Source organism: Acomys russatus, chromosome 32, assembly GCF_903995435.1.
Source record: "Acomys russatus chromosome 32, mAcoRus1.1, whole genome shotgun sequence".
NCBI classification, from domain to species: domain Eukaryota; kingdom Metazoa; phylum Chordata; class Mammalia; order Rodentia; family Muridae; genus Acomys; species Acomys russatus.
In genome coordinates this window covers 36,619,117-36,644,439 of record NC_067168.1, presented here as the reverse complement: position 1 = coordinate 36,644,439, position 25,323 = coordinate 36,619,117, and the positions used below count along the sequence as shown (strand labels likewise).

The 25,323-nt window shown below is 47.1% G+C and overlaps 2 protein-coding genes across 2 annotated transcripts; both read right to left on the bottom strand.

The window, feature by feature from the left end:
* Positions 1-2,443: 2,443 nt before the first annotated feature.
* Positions 2,444-5,981, bottom strand: LOC127184369 (serine protease 44-like). The gene is made up of 5 exons (XM_051140731.1): positions 5,687-5,981; positions 5,251-5,407; positions 4,500-4,759; positions 3,421-3,572; positions 2,444-2,924 (listed from the first exon to the last, which is right to left on the bottom strand). Exons 1-5 carry the CDS (start codon positions 5,979-5,981, stop codon positions 2,691-2,693), a joined length of 1,098 nt encoding a protein of 365 aa, XP_050996688.1. The 3' UTR covers positions 2,444-2,690.
* Positions 5,982-10,423: 4,442 nt separating this feature from the next.
* On the bottom strand, positions 10,424-15,777 carry LOC127184370 (serine protease 42-like). Its single transcript, XM_051140732.1, has 5 exons — positions 15,555-15,777; positions 15,073-15,229; positions 14,303-14,565; positions 12,809-12,969; positions 10,424-10,653 (listed from the first exon to the last, which is right to left on the bottom strand). The coding sequence occupies exons 1-5, from the start codon at positions 15,775-15,777 to the stop codon at positions 10,438-10,440; spliced, it is 1,020 nt and encodes a 339-aa protein (XP_050996689.1). The 3' UTR covers positions 10,424-10,437.
* Between the last annotated feature and the right edge of the window lie 9,546 nt (positions 15,778-25,323).

Sequence of the window (25,323 nt, the reverse complement as noted above, 5' to 3'; positions counted from 1 at the left end):
GTTTACACTTTCTTAGGGTTCATCCTAAGATGGTGGGAACGGCAAGGTGGGGCAGCTCACGTTGTGGCAGTGTGCAGCAAACGTTGGGAACATGGGAAGGAGACAGGGAAAGACATGGTTCTCATGGACACACCCTCCGTGATGTATCTCCTCACCTCCCAACACCCCCACCATATTACGGATACATCCCTGGCCCTCATAATCTAATCTTCTCTGGAGTTGCTTCTAATAGATACACCTAGGGTTTGCTTCACCAATCTCCTAGGAATTTACTAATTCAAGTTGTCAATCAAAAGTAACCTTCCCGTGCCAAACAACATTTCAAAAATGCGGATGGGCCCAAGCAGTGGTGGCGCAAGCCTTTAATCCCAGCACTTGGGAGACAGAGGCAGGTGACTCTCTATGAGTTGGAGGCCAGCCTGGTCTACAAAGAGAGTGCCAGGACAGCTAAAACTGCATAGAAAAACCCTGTCTTGAAAAACCAAAGGAGCAGGGCGGGGGGAGAATGTGGTTGGGGCCCTTTAAAACCATAAAATCATCAGCAAAATCTACAAAAAAAAAAAAAAAGTAAGAGGAAAAATGTGGCTGTAGAGATGGAGCTAAAGAAGCGGAGAAAGGGGCTAGAGAGATGGCTCAGAGGTTAAGAGCACTGTCTGCTCTTTCAAAGGTCCTGAGTTCAATTCCCAGCAACCACGTGGTGGTTCACAACCATCTATAATGAGATGGAGGAGAAAACATCACTATATCCCGCTCTGTTTGGAGCATGGATACCAGATGACCCAAGTGTCTCCACTGCTCTGTACATCTACAGTGAAATGATGAACACAGAGGAACACTGATCTATGGAGATACTGTGTTTGAAGTGTAGTATCACAAACACATGAGATTCCTCAGGTCTGGTGAAACTCGTATGGTCCCATCTTTTGCTGGACAGAGGACACCCTCTAACTAGTTCCCGGGTCTTACCTGTGATCTCCGGAGTCCCTGGGAAGATGGAAAATATTAGGCTCCTATCAGGCATTTCTTACTCCACACATGTCTATTTCAAACCATTTCTCCAGGCAACCTGGTTTCATTTTGATGGACCACAAAATCTGGCCACTGCTCTCTTAGTTGTCCCTTACGATCCTTATAGAAACTGCATCTCTGAATGTCTTGTCACACTTTTTGTAAAGTCTTGGAAGTTCAGTAGTGCCGTCTACCACTCACCTCCTCTTAGAGACAGAGGCTGTATCCAGTCACAATGCCCTGGAGCCACAGGTCTCCCCCCGACCCCCGCCACCCCCGAAAAAAAATCCCTTCCTACCTATGACCCACATCTTGTGTGCAGTCCACCACTGGTGCCCGACTCATTAAAAATAATCCACAGATTTTTGCCAGAAAGAGTAAAAATGTCAGCATTGGTGTTTGCTATTCTGTTTCGTCAGGGTAAGTGCCTATCTTTTCCTCAAAAATGCTTGAACTACACTCCTATTCCCTCGCAAATCACAGACCTTCTTTGGAGGCTGGGATGTGTCCTCCAGCACATAAACACCTTTGCCTAATCTATAATATTTCTTTCCTTCTCCAAGGCAACCTGGAAAGGAAGATGAGGACAGAGCAATGGGCTGAGAGGAAGGAGTAGGGCGACAGAGCATCTGTAAGTACTCCTTTACCCATCCATTAATCCAGTCCTTCACCAGATGACTCCCGACCTCCTTGCTCTGGTCCAGGAGCCAGAGAACAGAAGATATAAAATGCCCCTGCCCCAGAGCAACAGAACACCAATCTATGAAGACAGAAAGAAACAGGGACGGGGCCTCCAGGGTCGGGGGAACCCAGAAGGAAGCGCATTACAAACTGACGGATGGATCTGGGATATGTGCAGTGGGGTGCTTAAGCCACCCAGAAAACTTAAATGGGACAGACAGAACGGCCTCCTCCAGGATTTAACAGTGAATAACTTCCCTAGGCAAATGGGGCCCATTTCTCTTTAAAGTACGCTATAAGCAGCCAAGTATTTCAGATGGACAAAAACTTCAGAACACATGAGATATATTTATTCAGCTCAAATCTAAAACCAGCCTTCTCCAAAACTGCATCAATACAACTTAGGCTGGTGCCGGAAGTGGCTGTGACAGAGCTGAGGAAGAGGGCACCGGACGGGGTCGTTCCTAGGATGCCGTGTAGCAAAAGTTTCATACTTTCCACTGGGGCACAGGGGAAATGCTGCCAACCACAACTAAGCCAGCTGTACACATCCTGGCCTCACACCTCTGCATGAAATGCCTCCTCTGTCTCTCTGTGGGTGATCACAGAAGTCCTCAGGATGGCAGAATCTCTGGTAAGAATTCTCAGTAACCAGTTAGTTCGAGCAGCTGTTCAGTGTTGATAACGTCTCTCCTCTGTAGGTGTTCTCCAAGACCTTCATGAGTTAGCTCACTTCACCTTGCAGACCAGAAAGTCCTTTGTCTGGAAGTGGGTCACACTCCTTAGATCCAGGCAAAGCCCAGCCCCAGTACAGTGGTAGCTGTGGCAGATGACCAAGAGCACCGGGGCAGGATGTTTTGCAAGCCCCAAACTCCCTGCCATGCTCCACTGAGGCAACAGGTCCCAAGTAGAATTTGAAGAAAGAGCTTTGTCAGAGAAAGAAGGTCAGAGGGGGAAGGCCAGCGAAGGCTCAGAAACAAGAGGAGCGCAGGCTGTGGGGATCACAGGGTCACCAGGACACCCAGATGAAGCACCAGACACATGCTTAGGATGTGGAAGCCTGAGTCCCAACACGAAGCTCCACTCAGTTCTCTAAGGATCCAGTCTTTGTAGTAACTGACTTCAGTGTAAACTCCGGGATGGCCTTCTCGACCGCAGCCAACACCCCAGCTCACGATCCCCACTTGCACCCATGTTTTATTTAATTCACAGACCATGGGTCCCCCAGAATCTCCCTAGAGAAAGAGAGAGGAGCAAATGACAGGAAAGATATGGATTCATAGCACAACAGATTCCACCCCAAGGCTCTGGAGAGAGTGACACACGCCTGCTAGGCCCTAAATTTCTTTGAAAAAAAATTTTTTTTTAACAAATAAAAATGTCTACCTAGTCAAAGAGATTAACTGAGTGTAAACCAATATGATGCCCCCTCTTTGAAACAATGAGTAAACCCCCTACCTAAGTGCATGGGATGTCACACAGAAGGGCCTGTGCCAGCCCCTCCCTGATTCTCCCCTCCCCCAGCCACTGCAGACAGCATCAGCTGTTTTCTCCTGGAGGAGTGTGCCAAGCTAGCCCGAAGGCTGTGGTGGCTCGTCCTGACATTCCACTAGCTTGAACAACGGTAAAACGGAGGATCTGGGGCCACGACCCAGACCCTAATGTCTTGAGAGTTTGAAACATCTAGGGAAAGAACAACAGAGCAGAGCGGGAAGAGACCCACGAACTGACCTGGCAGGCATCTCCTTTCTCACTGTAGGCACAGACTGTCCCTTCCTGGACTAAGGTAAATATGCTTCCTAGGCTGTCCTTGAGAATCTGATTGCATTCCTCTTGATGAATAATTCTTAGCTCAAGCTCCCGAAGCACTCTTGACTGTCTACCTGCAAAGAGATAAGTTTGGAGAGAGTAGATCTACATTACATCGGATGGCATGAGTCAGCTGGACCTCCTCTCCGTCTCAATGCAGTGCTCACACCTCAGGGATCCTGAGTGGCCCTCAGCTATTATTCAGATCTAACACTGAGGGCAACACAGCCCAACCCCACTAAGAGTAGAAGAAAGAACAGCCTAAAGGAGGGAGGGCAAAACCTTGCCAGCCTGCTAGGTAACGAACATGTGATATACTCTCGCGAGTGCTAGTGATAATGCGTAAAGCATCCTTAACTTGCTAGGATCCAGTCACAACCTCTTGGACAGGTGGTACCCCCAAAGTACCAAACTGAAATCTTCCCAGCAATAGGAGACCACAGAGCAGCGGTTCTCAACCCGCCTCAGGCTTCGACCCTTAATACTTAACAGTTCTTCATGCTGTGGTGACCCTCAACCATAAAATGATTTTCATTGCTACTTCATAACTGTCACTTTGCTATCGTTATGAATCATAAGGTAAATGTTTTCATTTTCCGATGGTCTTAGGCGGCCCCTGTGAAAGGGTCATTTGATCGCCAAAGCGGTCTCCACCAGCAGGTTGAGAACCACTGCCCTATAGACTCACTGAGTTTCCTGGCCTCATACAAGAAGCCCCCCCTAGGCTCCCAAGGTAGATACTTGTAGCTTACAGACAGACATGCCCTGACCTAAACTCCACCCTGCTCAGTATCCACCCTGGCTGGTACCTAGGTCCTCAAGTCCTGACAAACCAATAGAAATTCACCAACAGTTGCTCCCTCATAGGTTCTCTCTCTTCCCTTCCTTACCCAAGTGCTAGAAACTCTGATCCCCTGTCCCACTAGCTTGTAGACCATTCCCAGGATGCTAAGTCATCTGATCCCTGGTCTGCAGTCACTGGAGTCTTACTTCAGGCTCACCTTGTTCAACTATTCTCCCCCATCCGGTCACCCAGCACAGGGTCCCGGGTTGTATAGAGAAAGACCTTTCAGGGAGGCACACGGGCTGGATGTAGACACTGTAATTCACGGGAAAGGCCAGCAGAGCAAGGGCAATGTCGTGCACAATTGGCCCCATAACAGAGTAATCTTGGTGAACGATGATGTCTTGGATTGGAATCTTGACGGACATTGGGGACAACAGGTCAACCTCTCCCATCAACACTTCGTAATCCAGATGGCTGTAAAGAGATCTTAAAAGAGTCTACACACTTCCCCTCCCGCAGTCAAATGCTTCCCCAGCCTGACCTGTTTCCCCTCCCCTCCCGTGGCAGCCATCAGCTACCTCCCTCTGCTCAAACTGAGTTCTCTTGGGGACCCCAACCATCCTAGGCAGCCACCAGTTGGTTCTTCAAGTATCCTGTCTCATCAGTATCACTTGGGAATATACTGGAAGTCCAAATGTTCAGGTGTCTGCTGAAACTCAATTTAAAACAAAAACAACCAACCCTGGGACTGTCCTCTCTCACCCACCCACCCCCATTAGTTTTGAGATGGGCTCTCTCACTCTGTGACCCAGGCTGGCTTCTAACTCCTGGCAACCCTCGTTGCCTTAGTCTCCCAAGTCTTCGGATTTAGAGGCATGAGCCGCTGCCACCACCACAGGCTCCTTTTTTTCCCAAACAGAAAGCAAGAGGGACAGGCCATAGACCCCAGGTCCCAAAGCACTCACCCATATACACAGTGGGCTGCAGTCATCACCCACCATTTGCTGATGAGCGCACCACCGCAGATGTGCTGTCTGTAGACCTGCAGGCTCACCTGCCAGGGCCACTTCCTCTCTGCCGCAAGCTTCCCACCAACTATCCTTGCAGTTCTGTGGCCACAAGCTGGAGCAAGTTAGTGAAGGGACGGGCTGAAAATAAAGCTGTTGCTGAGCCACCAGCAGCCAGACCCTCAGCACCTGTAGAGCAAGGCTCTGGCCCTGCAAATCCCCTAAGACCCATCGGGGAGTGGGGGTTGTCCTCTCAGATCTCGAGGGTAGGTTGGGCCCACACCCCACACCCCACACCCCACACCCAAGGTCCTAAGATACTCCTCTATGTCAGAGTCCCATCCCCATGGTCCAGGGCAGTTCTCTGCGGAGGCCCATGGCCCAGAAACTTTACCTAAAGCACCTGGAATCCATGTTGGAAACGGTTTCCGTGACAGAGGCGTGGTTGAAAACTGACGGGGAGCAAATGTCATCGAATCAAGGGGCATTATGCTGCCTCCAGGCTCAGGGGCCCCCGAGGTCTCAGACATCTCTGAGAGTGGCCTCTCCTGTGGGTCATTGAGGCCATCCTCTGAGGGGAGGGGAGAAGGAGACAGCGGCCCTGGAACCATCCGGGCCTCGCCCAATCGCGTCTGAAGCAACAAGAGCCAGACCAAGAGACCCAGGGAGTCACCGCCCTGCAAGGCCATCCTGCCACAAGCAAGGCCTCGAACTCTGTGGCTGCGCCTCCTCGCGAGTGGTTACTGAGGCTGCGCACAGTTCTGGGGGAAACGGGCGCTTTCCTTTGGCTCACCGCCCACCCCCTCCCTTCCCAGCTTCACCTGACCCACAGCGGAGTTCCCTCAGCCTGATCCATGACTGACTCCCTTATAGGCAGAGTAATCGCAAAACTCCTTAGCCGAAATGTTGTACCTAAGGTTACTAACCACTGCATCAGGGTGGACACTGCTACCCTTTTTTGAAAAGGCGTAGTGGCACACGCCTTTAGTCCCAGCACTCAAGAGGCAGAGGCAGGAGCATCTCTGTGAGTTCGAGGCCAGCCTGGTCTACAGTGGGAGTCCAGGACAGCAAGGACTACAAGAGAAATCCTGTCTCGAAAAAACCAAAAAGGAAGAAAGAAAGCCAACACTCACAAGATTTTCAAAACCCATTAGCCATATCAGCGCAATGCAAATTAAAACCACAATGAGACATGAGTATCAAGCTCTCAAAAACAAACCTGTAACAACCTTGAATGCTGACATGGGCACAGAGATTAAAGGACTGCCCACATACTGTGGTGAGAATGTAAACACAGCCACTCTGGAAAGCACACCAGCGTTTTTTTTTTGTTTTTTTTTTTTTTTAAAGATTTATTTATTTATTATGTATTCAGTGTTCTGCCTGTATGTACACCTGAACTCCAAAAGAGGGGATCAGATCACATTATAGATGGTTGTGAGCCACCATGTGGGTGCTGGGAATTGAACTCATGACCTTTGGAAGAGCAGTCAGTGCTCTTAACCACTAAGTCATCTCTCCAGCCCCCTGGAACTTATTCTTTAACTACAAACAGAAACTTTAACCTGCAAAATATATTGTTCCTGTTTTGGTCTCACATTATTAAGAGTATTTTACTTGAGGTTATTTTGCACTTGGGCTACCCCTGCCTGGACATTAACAGTTCAGTTTTGTAGTGTCTCTGCTGCTGACTAACAGGCTACTAAACAGTGTGTCCTCTGTGGTTGGATGTCTCCCACAAATGTGTGACCTCTAAGAACCGTACAACTTCTAGTAGTCTGGCATTCACTTAATCTAGTGCCCTGGAAATGCCTGTGACGATCAGCATCCACTCAAAGATTAAGAGGGATTGTTGTGGGATATTCACCAGAGAAGGCTGCTCAGACATGGGGTTAAGCCAATAGAAAGTCTTTATTAGCAGGCTGATGACTACACTGGAGGTTCCCAGGGTAGCCCTGAGCCTGTCTTGGTGGGCTTTTAAGCACAAAACAAAAACAAAAACACATTTTCTGGGTTGACACACTTCAATTAACAAGAACAGCCAGGAGTGGTGGCATGCGCCTTTAATTTCAGCACTGGGGGGGGGGGGTTGTGGGGGGTGGGAGTGGGTGAGCAGGGGTGGGGGGGGGCAGGAGGCAAGCCACACAGAGAAACCTTGTCCAAAAACCAAAAAACAAACAAACAAACAAGAAATAAACAAGAACAGTTAACCAGAATCTGAACTACAAAAGCTGAAAGTCAAGGTTAGTACATTTTGAGACTTTCCCAGAACTAAACGGGCTTTGGTGGATTAGGCCTTTGTTTTCGTTTTGGCAGGTGGTGCTGTCTATGTGTTGAGTTCTACAGCCTGAATGGCACTCCCATCATGGAGTCAGTTGTGCTAAGGTCTGGGGTCCTGTTACAGGATCATATTGACATTTTTGTAACTCTTTCTCTGCCTATTTGTAAGTCATGTATCAAGTATCAATAACTTCCCAGAACAGAAAGCTTCTAGTTAATATTTCGACTTTGTAGGTCGCGCATAGTCCCAACTGCATCCTTTTCTAAAACACAGCCTTTTAGGGGCCGAGGAAATGAGGAGGGGTCATGCAAGTGTAGGGAGACCAGGTAAAACACCAGGTACTTCAATGCATGCCCACAACCTCAAAACTTCAGAGGCAGAGATGGGAGGGCCTCTCAAGCTTGTTGGCCAGCCAATCTAGCCAAATTGGTGAGCTCCAAGTTCAATGAGAGACCCTGTCCTGAAAAAATAAGATGGAGAGTAATTAAAGAAGACACCGGGGCTGGAGAGATGGCTTAGTGGTTAAAAGGACTGACTGCTCTTCCAGAGGACCTGGGTTCAAATCCTAGTACCCCTGTGGCAGCTCACAACTGTCTGTAACTTCACAATCTGATACTCTCACTCAGATACACATGCAGGCAAAACACCAATGCACATAAAAAATAAATAAATAAATAAATAAATGTCTTTTTAAAAAAAGACACCAACATTGACTTCTGGCCAGTGCATGTATGCACATGTGCATAGACACAAACACACACACACTAAATAACAAATATGGCCCTTTAAACACGTATAAATCACATGGGCATGGTGGTACATGCCTGTAATCCCAGCACTCAGGAGGCAAAGACAGGTGGATCTCTGAGTTCAAGGCCAGCCGGGACTACAGAAGGAAGTCCAGGACAGCTAGAGCTAAACAGAGAAGCTCTGTCTCAGGAGAAAAAAAAACCTTTATAAATGAAATTGTGTATGGTGACACATGCCTATAATCCCAGTTGGGTTCTGATTCTCAGAAGCTGTCCCCTTTTTATTTTTGAGACAGAGTCTTTCACTGGGCCTGGAGTTTGCCTGTTAGGCTAAGCTGGCTGCCTAAGTAGTCACAGAGGCCTGCTGGTCTCTGCCTCTCCAGCATTGAGATTACAAGCACATCCTACCATGCCTGGCTGGGGACTGAACTTAAACCATCATGTCTGCACATGCAGACAGCACGTTACAAGCTAAGCAAGCACCAAGGCCCACATGTACAGTTTAGAATCACCATGTAAGTTCCAAGAAGACTGCAGCTTGAAAAATGTAACTAAATTTGTAGGTACAACACTACTGAATCTCAAGACTAGAAAACACAGTAGCCAGGACAGAGTGGCCTTTTATTTAAGAATATGTAGGCAGATACAGAGCTGGATGGAGTCAAGAAACAGGTGCTGAAATACACTGTCAACTGGTAGTATAAATTGATATTGAAATAAATGTATTTTAATAAATCATATTGTAACAATTTAATGAACATTATAGGCATAGAAATATATACATTGATGTCTCTCTTATGCCATGAACAAAAATTAATTTTTTGATTGTAGACATAAGTGTGTGTCAATACTAAAGCCTGAAACCTTTTTCTATACAAAGAAGAGTTAAAAATCAGCAAAAATTAAAAATTAAAATAAAATCTGTATTTAAAATGAAAAAAAAAAAAACCTTGAAAAGACACTTCACAAAAGAGAATATACAAATGACCAATTGTGAGGAAGGCTCAAATATATTTAAGATAACATGGGAAGAAAAAGAAAGACCTTACTCTGGGATTTCGTGTGTGTTTCCTGCTGGCTGAGAATAAAATGTCCTCAACAATTAAAATCAAGAGTACAGAGACAATATTTGTTTTTCTTAGAGACATCTCAAACAAGAGTGTTAAACACTACAAGTGCAGCCAGATAATGGTGACACAAGCCAGGAGCAGTGGCACATGCCTTCAATGGCAGTACTTGGGAGCCAGAGGCAGGCGGATCTCTGTAAGTCTGAGGCTAGCCTGGTCTACAGAGTGAGCTCCTTCAGGACAGCCAAGGCTACACATAGAGAAACCCTGTCTTGAAAAACAAACAAAAAAGGCTAGAAGGGCACCATGCTTGTTCAAGGCCAGAGCATAGGATCTTTGAGTTCAATGTTCCCAAACTGTCCTCCAGCCAGTAGGCCCGAACAGGGTAGGGCATTTCATAAATGCCCTTAGTTTTATTTATAAAAGGAAATTCTTTAAGGGAAATAAGGAAATCTGTCATATATTTACTTGTTTTTCAAATTTCACTTTACCTTTGAACAGGGTTGCAAATTACATTCAATGAGAAATGTAACTTCACAAAAGCATAGACAGACATAGAGAGAGAACAATGATAGTTAGAACACTTAAGATCTCTCTCTCTCTCTCTCTCTCTCTCTCTCTCTCTCTCTCTCTCTCTCTCTCTCTCTCTCATGATCACCAAGCTAGCTCTAGTGTGACAGAGTCAGAGGTGAGAACCCTGACACCACAGCCAGGTCTAGCACTTCCTCCACCACTAATGGAGTCCTTGCGTGGGTCACTGTCATTTACCTGGCAGGCTCCAACCAGAATTGACTCACCTTCATTCCTGCCAGGTAGAGCCCGCCTCAGGAGTAATGTGGCCAAGGATCATGACAAGAGCAGCAGGCAGGACACTTTGAAGTCTCTCAGATGCCTGACACATTTCACTGTGGGCTCTCTCCAGGGTAAGGGATCCCAAATTGGAACTTGAAGGAAGGGCATTGGGAAGGCAAGGGAAGGCAAGGGAAGGCAAAGGAGAGACTTCAAATGAGGATGGGATATGATGAGCCATCGCCATGTCCATGAGAAGTCACAAGGTCAGAAAACACAGTAGTGAGATGAGGAAGACCGCTGGATGTAAACGGGCAGCCTGGTTCACCACTGCCACCAGCCACTTGCTGTAGAAGGCAACGTCCGTATACACTCCAGGATGTCCTTCACGACCACAGCTGATGCCCCAGCTCACGACTCCCACCTGCACCCATCTGTCATTAAATTCACAGGACATAGGGCCTCCAGAATCTCCCTGATGAAAGAGAAAGAAACACACGGCAAGGATGGAATTGGCCCCCAGTGGATTCGGTTGTTTATACTGGAAGACATACAGGGTTTCCTTAGGCACCCCAAAGGTCCAGCCAGAGCCACTTGAGATGGCATTTATATATAGTATCAGCCCTAAGAGGGTGAGGCAGGAGGATTTCAGGGAGTTCAAGCCTACCTGGCTGCATACCAAGACACTGCCTCAGAAGAGGGGGTGGGAAGCATCCTTGCCAGGCCCAAGTTTCTATTAATACACAAATACCAGAACTGGGCATATAAATACAGCCGCTGAAAAGTTAGTGGGAAAATGTTAATACCCTCTGAGGCTATCATGGTCATTTCTTGAGCCACAGTGGTGTTAAATGCTGAATTCCACTTCTGAGGGGCTAGAGACAAGACTCCGTGGTGGTTAAGGGCACTTGCTGCTTTTGCAGAGGACCTTGAATTAGTTGAGAACACCCACATGGTGACCCACAATCACCAGCGACTCCAGGTCCAGGGGATCCTAGCCCTCTTCTGGCCTCTCCAAGCACTGCATGCACATGGTGCACATAAATATATGAAAGCAAACCACTCACACACATAAAATAAAAACAAATCCTTTGTCAGGAGTGGTGGTGCACACTTTTAATCCCTACACTCAGGAGGCAGAGGCAGGTGGATCTCTGTGGGTTCAAGGCCAGGCTGGCCTACAGAGTGAATCCAGGGAAGCCAAGGCTACACAGAGAAACCCTGTCTCAAAAAAAAATTTTTTTTAAAATCCCATTAAATATCTATGTAGTAGCTACTAATTCTTACTTTTTGTTTTGTTTTGTTTTGTTTTGTTTCGAGGCAGGGTTTCTCTGTGTAGCCTTGGCTGTCCTAGACTCTCTTTGTAGACCAGGCTAACCTCGAACTCACAATGATCCGCCTGCCTCTGCCTCCCGAATGCTGGGATTAAAGGCGTGCGCCACCATGCCCAGCTTTAATTCTTACATTTAACACAACTTCCTCTGAAGCCCCTAACCTACATAGCAAGAACCTTCTGCATTATAGAGTCTGTTCATACATATTCCTCTCCCTAACCACTACAGAGATGCTAACAATCATTTCCACGAGAAACACACAGGATTCCCTCAGTATCTCTCACCACCTGTAACCTCACATGGACTGGTAATTTGACCTCAGACACTCTTGGTTGCCCCAGACCCTGCTCAGAACTCAATGGCATTTCCTACAAGCTCTAAAGACATTCATTCTGGAACTACGCATCCAAGGGAGCCATTGTCCTAAGAGGAATATCTGACCACGTTCATCCATGTTCACAATGGATAGCACTCAAGTGCCCATGCCTGCCTGGACCACTCTAGAAACTTGGCCACATTCCATATCCTGTCCTATTACTGCAAGTACTTAAAACACCAGCATTGCCCTAGTGCTAGGGAACAAACCCAGGGCTTCTTGCCCACTTGCTCTTCACCTCCCATCCCTGAAACAGAGGCAAGGTCTCGCTGCGTAACCAGACTCACCTAAAATGCATGATATAGCTCAGGCTGGCCTTTTCCTTTGATCTTCCTGCCTGGGATTACAGGCATAAGCCACACACTTGGACAACATAAGAAGTGCACTCAGGCCTCTGATCCCCTAAACATATTGCCCCCTATCTGTAAAAGTCATATCACAAGAGGACCATGAGCTCTTATCTTTGGATTTCGCCTTCCACTGCACTATGATAGATATGGTGCTTTGTTGCAGGGTTATGATACAGGCTAACTGAGTTAATACAGGTTGATGTTCCCTTTGTCGTGGTAACTGCCACATAGGGAAACTCAATGCAATGCATTAGATTACCAATCCCCAGCCTCAACATATATAAACAGGGAGCCCACATATCAACCTACACACCAAGGCTCCGTCCTTTAGAAAGGACCAACCCAGCTGGACAAGGCAGTTGTCGCCCTATAATCACGGTGCTTGGGAGATTGATGCAAGCAGATCTCTCAAGTTCAAGGCCATCCTGTGCTTACATAGAAAGGTCAGGCAAGGCCAGCTCCAGGAGCCATGGGGTGTAGAGCTCTCCTCATGAATTGTCTTGAGTAAAAGAAACGGCAAGTAACTCAGGCTTTGTCAGCTGAGACTGAAGAAGGGGCCCAGGAGTTTACCTGGCAAGAATCCTTTCCTTTTTCTTTGTAGCCACAGATCATCCCTCTCTTGACTAGATCGGTAGAAGATGATATAGCCTTCTTCAACATACCGTTACACTCGTTATAATGGATGACCTTTTGGTCCACTTCTTGGAGAATTTCTGTCGGAACTTTGGGTGCTAAGGAAGAAGACGAACAGTGTATAAATCTGCACGGTGGCAAGCAGGCATGCAGGCACCCCAGGAATCCCCCCGGACAAAGGCAGGGACATTGATATTGTCCCCATTTGACACACGAGGAAACTGAGACTCAAAATTGTCACAGGAGAGGCTTAAGTAACAGAGAATTGCACAAGTCTGAGTACCTGGGAGGCCAAGGCAAGAGGGTCTCAAGTTGTAAGGCCTGCCTGAGCTACTGAGTTCAAGGCCAATCTGGGCAATTTAGTGAGACTCTCTCAAAACACAAAATGGAAAAGACTGTGAGTATAGCTTAGTGTCTGAGCCTTCCCTGTCATGTTCAAGGCCCTGGGTATAATTCTCAGTGCTTAAAAAAGGGCAAAACTAAGACAGGAGAAGGATAATATTTCTGAAGGAGAAGCAAGGCCTTAGAGGCTGAAGAAATGGCAGCCTGTAGCGTGCATTACTGGGGTCAGTGTGATGGTGAGGAGACACCCTGTGCAGCTTTCTCTTTGTTATTTTTGGCTTGTTGGTGAGATGGGGCTCTTTCTTTAGTCCCGACTAGTCTCGAACTGCCCATGCTTCTGCATGTAACACCACATCCTGCCAATCTCCCTCACTTCCTAGGACGCAATCAAGGCTCTCAAGAGATGGAGCTCTAAAAGGATCCCATGTGATTTCTTCTTGGGGACAAGAGGTGTAGCAACAGAGGCCATGTGGCTCACCCCTAGGCACAAGGTACAAGATAGCCCAGCAGCTCATCACATCATGCACAAAAACACACCCAAGGTGCTGAAGAGATGGCTTAACAGTTAAGAGCACTTGAGAGGACCCCAAGAGGGGTGCACTTCCCTCAGCACCCACGTGGAGGCTCACAATAACTCTAGTCCCAGGGGATCTGACACTCTCTTCTGACCTCTGTGGGCACCAATTAGGAATTTGTTACAGAGACATACATGCAGGCAAAACACCCCTGCAACACAATATAAAATAAATCAAATTTGAAAATCCAGCCAGGAGAAGTTCCATTGCACCAGGCCTTTGTCCACAGGGACTCTGCACATTGTCCTACAGATCTGCAAAGGGAGATTTGGCACAGTTCCCGTTCCCAGGAGAGGTATGCCTTTTCTTGGCTGTCATTGGATATTTCTGTCGCAACGAGAGACTTCAACACCAGATCTGGGGTCTCCTAAGCTGACCATTACCTTGGCGCCTGCCACCCACCCACCTGCCCTTTTTTGTCCCATCCCCCACCCCCATCCCTTTGTATTTTGTTTCTATTCTAAGATTAAGGCTGGACTTCCTTCTGAGCGCTGCCGCTGCTGCCAGGTCTTACCATTTGGGTCTGGTAAGCCCCATCCCGTCACCCAGCAGGTGGTCCCAGCTTCCACATAAAAAGTCTCCTTAGGGATGCAGATAGGATGGATGGTAGAGGTGAAATTCACAGGGTACTGGAGCTTGAGAAGGGCGATGTCATGTTTAACAACGACAGTAGTTGAGAACTTAGGGTGGACGATGATGCTCTGGATGGGGATCACCAGACTTGTATTTTGGCGGTAGACACTCCGATCACCCATCTTGACGTTGTACTGGATTCGGCTGTGGAAGAGAAGACACGTTGCCTCGTTAGCCAGGACCCTACAGAGTTCTCTTACACCCCTTCCACTCGCTCCCCATTTCTCAACATGGCCCCAACCTCTTTTGCTACTCTCTACCACTATACTTTTTTTTTTTTAAAGATTTATGTATTTATTTTGTACACAATGTTGTGTTCACATGTAACACCTGCTCACCAGAAGAGGGCGTCAGATCTCATTATAGATGGCTGTGAGTCACCACACGGTTGCTGAGAATTGAACTCAGGACCTTGGGAAGAGCACCCAGTGCTCTTAACCTCTGAGCCACCTCTCCAGCCCCAGTTCTTTATCACTCTCTCAATTGTTTTGCATGTACCCTCCCTGAATAATTCTAGTAACAAGATGGTGAGAGCATAGCCACCCCCTTCTTTTGTATCTTGTTTTGGAACTTTGTCAGTTTGTCAGGCAGGAGGATTAGACAGCAGGGTTCCCCTCCAGAGCACTGACTTGTCCTCTATCACTCTCTTACCTGTAAATGCAATGGGCTGCAGTCAGCACCCATTGGGCATTGATGAGGGAACCTCCGCAGATGTGCATGTGTCTGATCCGAACGCTCACCTGCCAGGGCCACTTTCCCTCTTCGGCGTCCACTCCTCCCATGATTTTCAGAAAGGGTTGGCCACACACTGAGTGAAGACAATGTGAGAAGAGCTCAGAAAGATTTAGGCCCTCTCTTTATGCTAGCCTTTCCACAGAAAGCAACGCGGACAGCCAAGAAGGAGGCTGTGTCTTGTTGAACACCGTGGGCACCTCATACCCTCAAGGCTACGATGTCGTACACTCCCCCACGGCTGTCATGTCCTCCCTCAGAAGCCACAGGCAAGGTAACCAGACTCTACGCAGCAGTGGCCTGGGCTGTACCCATGTCCCACGGATTCAGGGTGTCACTACCTCCCACTCTGGACCTTGACCTAGTCCTGCCCTTGCCACAGACACCCCTTGCAAAGTTACCTAAAGTAAATACGAAACGAGAGGGCTTGGTAGGCTCCTGGTAGGTCACATTGGGCATGCGCACCCAGGGGGATGGCGATGGGTTCTCCCTTGGGCCGTCACTGTGCCCTGAAGGGAAACCGGAAGTAGAGAGCTGAGAGGCATCTGGCCGAGCCTCACAGAGCTTTGACTGAAACAGCAAGAGGCAGGCTAAGAGGCCCAGGAAGCCACCACCCGACGCCATGCCACCACATAGGCCACCGCTCCTCTCCCGGTAAGATGGCACCCGCTCCCAGGCTCGCGTGGCCACCCTTGGTTCTGTCAGGAGAAACGGGCTCTCTAAGGACTACAGGAGGCGCCATCGAGTCAGAGACAGCAACAGTGGGGCATGTTCCTGGGTGGGAAATGCGTCCTTGCTTTCACTCAGCTCTTCTCCCCACCATGTGCACACGCATAGCCCTGACTGGGACAGGGGAGACAAACGTCCTTGATGGAGATTTCCCACTTCCGGACCCACTCTTCCCGTGGAGCCTGGCATGGAACTGGTAAGGACTGGACTCTGAAAATGAAAAGGGGATCCCTTGGCTCTCCAAAAAGCTACTTCAAAACGAGATTCATTCACTACACCTAGACTTGTAAGCTATTCTTCTATCTCAGTTATGAGACAGGTTGAAACAAAATTAGCAATGTCCAGGCCTGGAGAGATGGCTCAATATTTAAAAGCACTCGACACTCTGGCAGAGGACTGGGGTTCAATTTCCACCACTAACGTGAAGGCTCGCACCATTCTTACCTCCAGTTCCAGGCGATCCAATACCCTCCTCTGGCCTCTGTGGGTACCAGGCAGGCAAATACACACATACATACAGGCAAAACACTCAGACACATGAAATAAAAATAAATATATGGCCGGGCGTGGTGGCACTCCTTTAATCCCAGCACTCAGGAGGCAGAGGCAAGTGGATCATTGTGAGTTTGAGGCCAGCCTGGCCTACAAAGTGATTCTAGGACAACCAAGGCTACACAGAGAAACTCTGTCTTGAAAAGAAAAAAAAAAAAAAAAGGAATAAATATATGTTCTTAAGTTAGCCACCAAAGCTACCTGCAAGTTCATCTGTCCTTACTACTCTATATCCCTGAGGTCTCTGTGGTGACTCATAATTTTCTCTTTGTTGCCCGGATGCTCACTGAGCCTCTGCCTCTGAGCAGCAGCATTGCTGTTGACGTGGGAGAATGGAGGGACCATAACAGCAGCCTGTGCTTCTCACAGTTCCTGACGGAAGGAAGAGAGCCATTGCATTTTTTCAAGGATGATGGCCCTCCACTCTCCTCATCAATTTATCTTTCAACGTATCGCTCTGGTGGTTTGAATAGGAATGACCCCTATAGCCTCATGTGTGTGAATGCTTGGCCCACAGGGGGTGGCACAATTAGGAGGTAGTGTGTCATTTTGGGGGTGGCCTTTGAGATCTCATATGCTCAAGCTATGCCCAGTGTGGATTACAGTCGCTTTTGCTGCCTACCCATGAAGGTATAGAATTCTCAGCATCTTCTCCAGCACCACATCTGCCTGCACGCCAGTTACAGTACAGGAATTGCCACACAAGCCACATGAGAACCGATCTCAGTGAGATATTGATGGTTTGCTGAACACCTTTTCCAAACCGATCACGGTCAGGGCGACAGAAAGGACTCGGGAGTCTAACTGTGACATCAGCCTGCTTTCAGGGCAGTCCTCTCAGACAGAAACCAAATGCAGAAGACACGGGGAGGGCAGCAAGACATTCTGGCTAACTGTACAAAGCAATATTACATTTTTGGCTAGCTAGACGTAAGTAGTAGCAGCTAACCTTTAAGCTGATTGTCCCAAGTGAGGTAGCGAGGTGGTGGTTAGGGTCTTTCAGAGGACATCCACAGTGTAACCAAGGGTGCAGATAACAAGAGTGCAGCCAGAGGGTGGCCAAGTGTGTAGATAGCAAAGATGAATTATGTGTGACATTGAACCATCTAGTGTAGGCTAACTTGACCCTCCAGTGGGGAATTTCAGTGTCAGCTATGAATAACTGCTTCTAGGAAACAGAGATATAAAGTTAAAAAAAAAAAAAAAAAAGAACGTAATTTCACTTTATAAACAAAATAGAAGGTGAATACAGAAATGGCTGCAGCTATGTCAAGGAACAGGCCTCAACACCACCATGTTTCCTGCCATGATGATAATGAACTAAACCTCTGAAACTGTAAGCATGCCTTTAATCCCAGCACTTGGGAGGCAGAAGCAGGCAGATTGATTGTGAGCTTGAGGCCAGCCTGGTCTACAAAGCCAGTCCAGGACAGCCAAGGCTACACAGAGAAACCCTGTCTCCAAAAAAAAAAAAAAAAAAAAAAAAAAAAAAAAAAAAAAAAACCAACAACAAACAAACAAAAAGAGTTGCCATGGTCATGGCATCTCTTCACAGCAATAGAAACCCTGACTAAGATACTTGGGAAAGAGGCACATTCCTTAATATATTCTTTGGTCATAAGAGGAGTGGGCAAGCATGTCATACATTCCAATAATTGCACCCCTACCTACCAAAAATCCTATGCATTCAAATTTTAATCCTTTTAAAACAGCATCTCAGCTGGGCCTGGTGGCACATACCTTTAATCCCAGCACTTAGGAGGCAGAGGCAGGCAGATCGCTGTGAGTTCAAGACCAGCCTGGTCTACGAAGAGAGTCCAAGACAACCAGAGCTGTTACACAGAGAAATCTTGTCTCAGAAAAAACAAACAAACAACAACAACAAAGAACAAAAAACCAAAATGGACAAACAACAAAAAACCCCAGTGTCGAGCCGGGTGTGGTGGCGCACGCCTTTAATCCCAGCACTCGGGAGGCAGAGGCAGGTGGATCGCTGTGAGTTCAAGGCCAGCCTGATCTACAAAGTGAGTCCAGGATGGCCAAGGCTACACAGAGAAATCCTGTCTCGAAAAACAAAAAAACAAAAAAACAAAACAAAACAAAAAAAAAAACAAAAAAACAAACAAACAAAAAAAACAGTGTCTCATATCCAGAGAAGCCTCTCTTTATAGCTAAAAAACAACCTAGCACTTCAAATCCTCCATCTCCACCTCCCAAGTTCTGGGACTGTGGGGCAAAGGTACCACAACACCAAGCTTATGCAGGGAATTTTTGTTTTCTGTTTTTTTGTTTTTTTTAACACAAGATGGAGATGGCATACACATTTAATCCCAGCACACAGGAGACAGAGTCCGTGGATCTGTGAGTCCGATGACAGCCTGGTCTACAGAGTGAGTCCAGGACAGCCAGGACTACACAGAGAACCCCTGTCTTGAAAACCCAAAAACAAACAAACAAACAACAACAGAAAAAAACAAGGTTCCCAACATGCTGGGCAAGTACTCTTACCAACTGAGCTAAACCCCATCCCAGCAAAGAACTTCTGACATTTTGTGGGAAGCATCATGTGTTACCCCCAGCTGTTTGAACCAACAAGCTGAGCTTCTGGTAGGCATGCTCCCAACCTGGGCTCAAGCATAGCTCCCCAATAGTACTGAAAGCCCATGGGAATTCCCTTTCTAAGGAAGCTTTTTCCTCCTGCCTCACACTGTGCACCTGTCCTAGAACGTGCTGGGATGTGACTGCGGCCGTTAGACCCGAGACCGTGAAGGCGGATTGAAATGGTACAGGGTACAGAATTGTCAAGTCTTCTTCAACTAAAGCTCTGACATCTCCAAGCTAAAAACAAACAAACAAACAAACAAAAAAAAAAAAAAAAAAGGCAAGACCTGTCACAGGAATCAGTGAGGCCAACTGCTTTGATTGGCAAGAGAATTTCGATGTGGCTAACAGGTTGGGATATCACACATCTGTCCAAACGTGCCTCATTTAAATCATCTTCACTTTCCCCTCAATTAGTGCCTTAAATTTCATGTAAGAAACTCATCAAGCTCTAGTTTGTGATGAAACTGAAGCAGGCTGGCCTCAAACTCACAGTGCTCCTCCTGCCTCTGCCTCCCCAAGTACTGGGGTTAAAGGCCTGGACCACCTCACCAAGGCTCCTTCATAACCTTTTAATCATAAGGTTAAACCTCACAGAGCCTCTTAATCCAAGAGATTAAGATTAGAGAGTGCCCAGCAGTCAAATGGCTGAGAGGATGAGGGTACTGGCTATGCAAGCCCCACCACCTGAAGTGAACCCCCAGAACCCACTCTCGAAAGAGACACTCACTCCAAAGAGTTTCCTTCTGAGCTTCACACATACTCCTGTACATACAGACACACATGCACACACACACACTCACAGACACATGCATACACACACAGACACACACACTCACAGACACATGCATACACACACAGACACACACACTCACAGACACATGCATGCACACACATACACACACTCACAGACACATGCGTGCACACACACAGACACACACTCACAGACACATGCATGCACACACATACACACACTCACAGACACATGCATGCACACACATACATACACTCACAGACACATGCATGCACACACACAGACACACTCTCACAGACACATGCATGCACACACAGACACACACATTTATGCACACACACACTCATGCTCACACACAGACACACACACACAAGTACCCAAGAACAACGAGGGGTTTACAAAAGTGTGGGTTAGCCACCTCCCTGAGGCACAGAGAGAAAGCCAGTAACTTACAATGGAACAGACACCAAGAAAAACTCAACAGCTCTCCACCCACCAATATAGGCAAGCAATAATAACACTATAAGAATTTGAAACCTGTACTTATGAGAGTAACCATGGCAACCACAAACTCTCATTTGATTATCCCAGTGCTTCCCGCCACAAAAAAGGCATTCTCAAAGCTAAGAACGCAGCTCAGTGGTGAAGCACTTGCCTACCCTGGGTGCATAGAGGAGGGAGGGAAGGAGGAAGAAAGGGGAGAAAGAAAAAGCTAATTGACTGGAGGTGCTTAGTGTTCATCTCACACATACAAAACAAGGAAGAGGAGGAGGAGGAGGAGGAGGACAAGGAGGAGGAATGAAGAACCATATCTCAAGCATAGTGGCATATGCCTTTGATCCCAGCACTTGGGAGGCAAGAGACTGGCAGATCTCTGTGACTTTGAGGCCACAGAAACAAAAACAACAACAACAAAAACCTTTTTAAAAAAAAAATGGGGCATAATGGAGGGAAGAAAGGCAAAATATCATGTTTTCTCTTTTAGGCTGAATCTTGATTTAAACAGCTATACACAGCGGCATGAAAGTGGAGGAGTGACATGAGCGCAAGGTAGGAAGAAGGGATGGAGGACGGCAGTGTGGGGATGAGAACAAAGCACAGTGATACAGGTGCATGAAAACATAGTCAATGCAATCAATTCCTCTTCATGCTAACTGAAACTATTTTTAAAAGAAATACAATGCTTAGTCAAGTGTGGTGGCACACTCCTTTAATCCCAGCACTTGGGGAGGCAGAAGCAGGTGGATCGTTGTGAGTTCAAGATCCAACCTGGCCTACAATGCAAGTCCAGGATAGCTAAGGCTATACAGAAAAACCTGTCTCAAAACACACACACACACACACACACACACACACACACACACACACACGCACGGGGGAAAAAAAAGAAAAGAAAGAAAGAAAAGAAAAAAAACTTTTCTTTTTAGTTTAGTTTTAAAGACAGTCTCAGTATGTAGCTCTGGCTGTCCTGGAACTCTCTTGAGTACACCAGGCTGGCCTTGAACTCACGGAGACCCACCTACCTCTGCCTCCCAAGTACTGGGACTAAAGATGAGACCTCCATGGCTAGCACAATGTCGTCTCGAAATTAGAGTCGCTGGTAGAGTGAGTTCTGCTCCTGGCACACCAGCAGGACACCTCTCCATCTGTGAGATGTGCCCATCATTGCCCAGTACTCACCTAAGTGAGCTGCAGTGGCCTAACCCTGGACACTCAGAGCCTAGACTCAGAAGAATCACCCTGGCACACGAGCACACGGGGCACCCTATTCCCAGTGAAATACAGGCACTCAGGGACACTGTGTGCTCCTTTGGTGGACAGGCTAGACTAGAATCTTGCCTGACGGTGAGTCTGTACCCCAAAGTAGTGGACTCCCCATGCACCCACTGAACATATAAATAAGCCCCACACCTTTGCTCCTCTGAAAGCTGTACTGCGCCATCACAAACTCCTACAGTCTAAACTCTGCGAGCATTACTGATGTGAATTATAGCTGAAGATGCAGAGCCTATACTTCCACACTGTCTAGACTCAAAGCTGATGCATGCTGCCCAGAGGACTGGTATCCAGGATCCATCCACAGTGAAAGGCTTTTCCCTGCGAAACTTGATACAGAAAGCTGAAGAGCGGGCTGTCCCACTGGACGTGCAACATCAGTGTAGGGACACAGAATGAGACATCAAGTTAGCACGCCACCAAGGGAACACCAAGTCCCCAGTAACTAATTCCAGCAAAAAAGAAATTTATGAATTAACCTCAGTAGGAGTTCAAAATAATTATCTTCAAGAAATTCAGCAAAGTGTACAAAATGCATATGGATAATTCAATGCCATCAGGCAAACAATGTATTTAATTGGAGTGAGCTAAGTGACAGATATCATGAAAATAAACCAAGTAGAAATACTGAAACTGAGGAATTCAACAAATTAAATAACCACAAACACACAGAGAGATCCAAGATTTTTTGCCATAGATGGGGTCAAGCAGAAGAAAACAATGTCTGAACATGAAGAAAGGTCCTTTGACATAACCCATAGGGACTCTGGGTATGGTAGCACACGCCTTTAATCCCAGCACTCAGGGAGGCAGAGGCAGGCAGATTTCTGTTAGTTTGAGGCCAGCCTGGTCTACAGAGTGAGTCTAGGACAGCCAGGGCTATTACACAAGATGGTGACACCAACCATGCACTGTGTCTGATTGGCAGGACTGAGCCTAGGGACTGATCTGGGAGCTGCAGACCACACGAGCTGGCGTGCCCTGGGTGAGAGGAGTCCACACTGTGTAGAGCACAGGCAAACAGATGGAACGAGAAATGATCATCCTGAGTGAGATAACCGAGACCCAGAAAGACACACATGGTATATACTCACTTATAACTGAATATTAACCCAACATAAATGAGTCTTAACTCTGGGGAGGATCAGGACAGATGCTGGGACTCACAGCTGGACTCCAGGTGAGAGTAGTATGGAAGAATGCGGGATAGAAGGACCCAGAGGGTCCAGGAGCCCCACAAGGAGACCATCAAGGCTGGTGGATCTGGACCCAGGGGGGCTGCAGAGACTGCTGTACCAACCAAAGACAATGTGTACAGTAAGCCTAGACCCCCTGTTCAGATCTAGCCAATGGAAAGCTAATTCTCCACAGCTGCGGGGAGAGTGGGAACTGTCTCTGACATGAACTCTGGTGCCCCCAATTTGATCACTTCCCCTTGGTGAAGAGGCCCAGCACCACTCAGAGGAAGGGGAAGCAGGCTATCAGGATGAGACCTGATAGGCTGTGGTCTTACGATGATGGGGGAGGAGGTCCCTTTCTGTCAGAGGTCTAGGGGAGGGGAATAGGGCAAAAGAGGGTGGTGGTGGTAGTGGGGAAACAGGAAGATACAAGTGAAGGGATAACAATCAGGATATAATCTGAATAAATTATTTTTTTAATCTTTCAAAAAAACCAATTGGGCAAAGTATGCACATTATGGGGATTGAGAGGATGAGGAAAGAAACAGCAGTTATTTAATAATATAATAGCTGAAAACTCCCCAGATCCTGGCAGGGATCCAGACAGCACCCAGATCCAAGATGTTTACAGGTCTCCAATCTATTCAATCCAAAAAAGTCCTCCACGGAGCACATTGTATTCAAACTGTACAAGCGGGCAGACAGTTCTAAAAGCGACAGCATGACCCAGGCACGTGTAATCCCAGCACTCTCTGGGGTGAAGGGAGAACAATCAGGAGTTCAAGGCCACTTTGTGCTACATGAGACCCTGTCTCAAAACTCCTCCATGAGTAAGTAAATAAATGCAGTAACAAAACAAGTCAGGCACGGTGACTCACAACTAACTCCAGCATTTGGGGGGCTGAGATGGGAGGGGCTCTGGGAATTGGAGGCTAAGTTGGGCTAGAGAGAGCGATTCAAAGCAGCCTCTGCTACAGGGTCAAACCCTCTATCAAAAACAAGAGAGGGGTGCCAGGAATTGCCGCTCAGTTGGTAGAGTGCTTGCCTAGCACTCAGGAAGCCCTAGCATGGCATGGAGCCCATAGCAGACATTCCTGTAATCCCAACACTCAGGAGGTAGATGTTTAAGATCATTCTTTGCTCTAAGTTGGGTTCAAGGCCAGCCTGGGCTACAATAGAACCTAACTGAAAACAAACAAACAAAACAGACTGTTACACTTAGAATACAGCACACAGGAGGTAGGGGCAGGAGGATCTTGAGTTCAAGGCAAGACCCTGTTTCTCAAAAAACAAACAAACAAACAAAACAAAACAAAACAACAACAACAACAAAAACAACCAGTCAGGTGATTAAACAGGATATCTCATAGAAGGACATAATCCTGGATACCAGAGGTTTAGGTGGCTAGTGAGGAGGCAGAGAGGGAAGAAGTTGGCCAAAAGATATGTAATCACAGGCGAAAAGTATGGAGAAAGAAATTCCAAAACAGGCCAACACAAAGAGACATAAATAGGCAAGGCTTGCCAGGAGGACGACAGGGAAAGGGTAGGTGGCTGGGGACAGTGGGAAATCGGGACAGATTGCTAACGGTTCTAGAGTTTCTTCCCTGGGTGCTGAGAATGTTCTAAAATGCGCTGTGGTGATAGTTGCTTAGCTCTGGGAACATATGAAAGCCATTGGAATGCACACTTGAAATGGGTGAGTTGTATGATATGTGAATTATACCCCAATAAAGATATTTAAGAAAACAGAAAGTGCCCAGCATTGAAACCACAACTGTGAAGGGTGGAACAAACAGCTCTCGGGCGAGCAGAGAGAAGCCAGTTAGAAAACGGAGCCAAAAACATAGGCAGATGCAAGGACAGGGAGAAGAGAGTTAACACATCAAACCCACAGAAACAGTTAGGAAAACAGCACAGAAAGGCAGCTTAGAAGAAACCAAAATCCTGAGCCAGGAGTGGTGGCTCACGGCTATATTCCCAGCACTTGGGATGATGAGAGAAGAACGTTAGGAGTTCAAGGCCACAGAAGGGGACATCTCATAAGCCCTGCTAGGAGCTCATTCATGAACTACAAGGGGCTTCAAAGAGCACAGTGGTACACACCTTTAGTCCCAGCACTCAGGATGCAAAGGCAGGCAAATCTCTATGAATTAGAGGCCAGCCTGGTCTACGTAGCACATTTCAGGAAAGCCAGGGCTATACAAAGAAACCCTGTCTCCAAAAAACAAAATAATAATAATAAAGCAATAACAACAACTAGAAGTTTCAAAATGAGATAGTAAAAACATAAAATAGATGGGAAAAGAAAGTTTCAGTACTAAAGGAATAAAAGATCCAGGTTTGGGGATTTAGCTCTGGAAAAAAAAAAAAAGATCTAAGCACCTTGCATGTGACCATGTTCAGATATGGGTATGCACACACCCGTGCATACATATGTATATATGGGGAGCAGAGGACAAGCTTGGGTGTCATTCCTTCCTGGAGCTGACCAAGTAGGCTACTATGCTTGGCTACCAAGTGTTCTCTCTGCCTTCCCAGTGCTGGGATTACCAGCATGTGTCACCAAGAGTAGCGCCA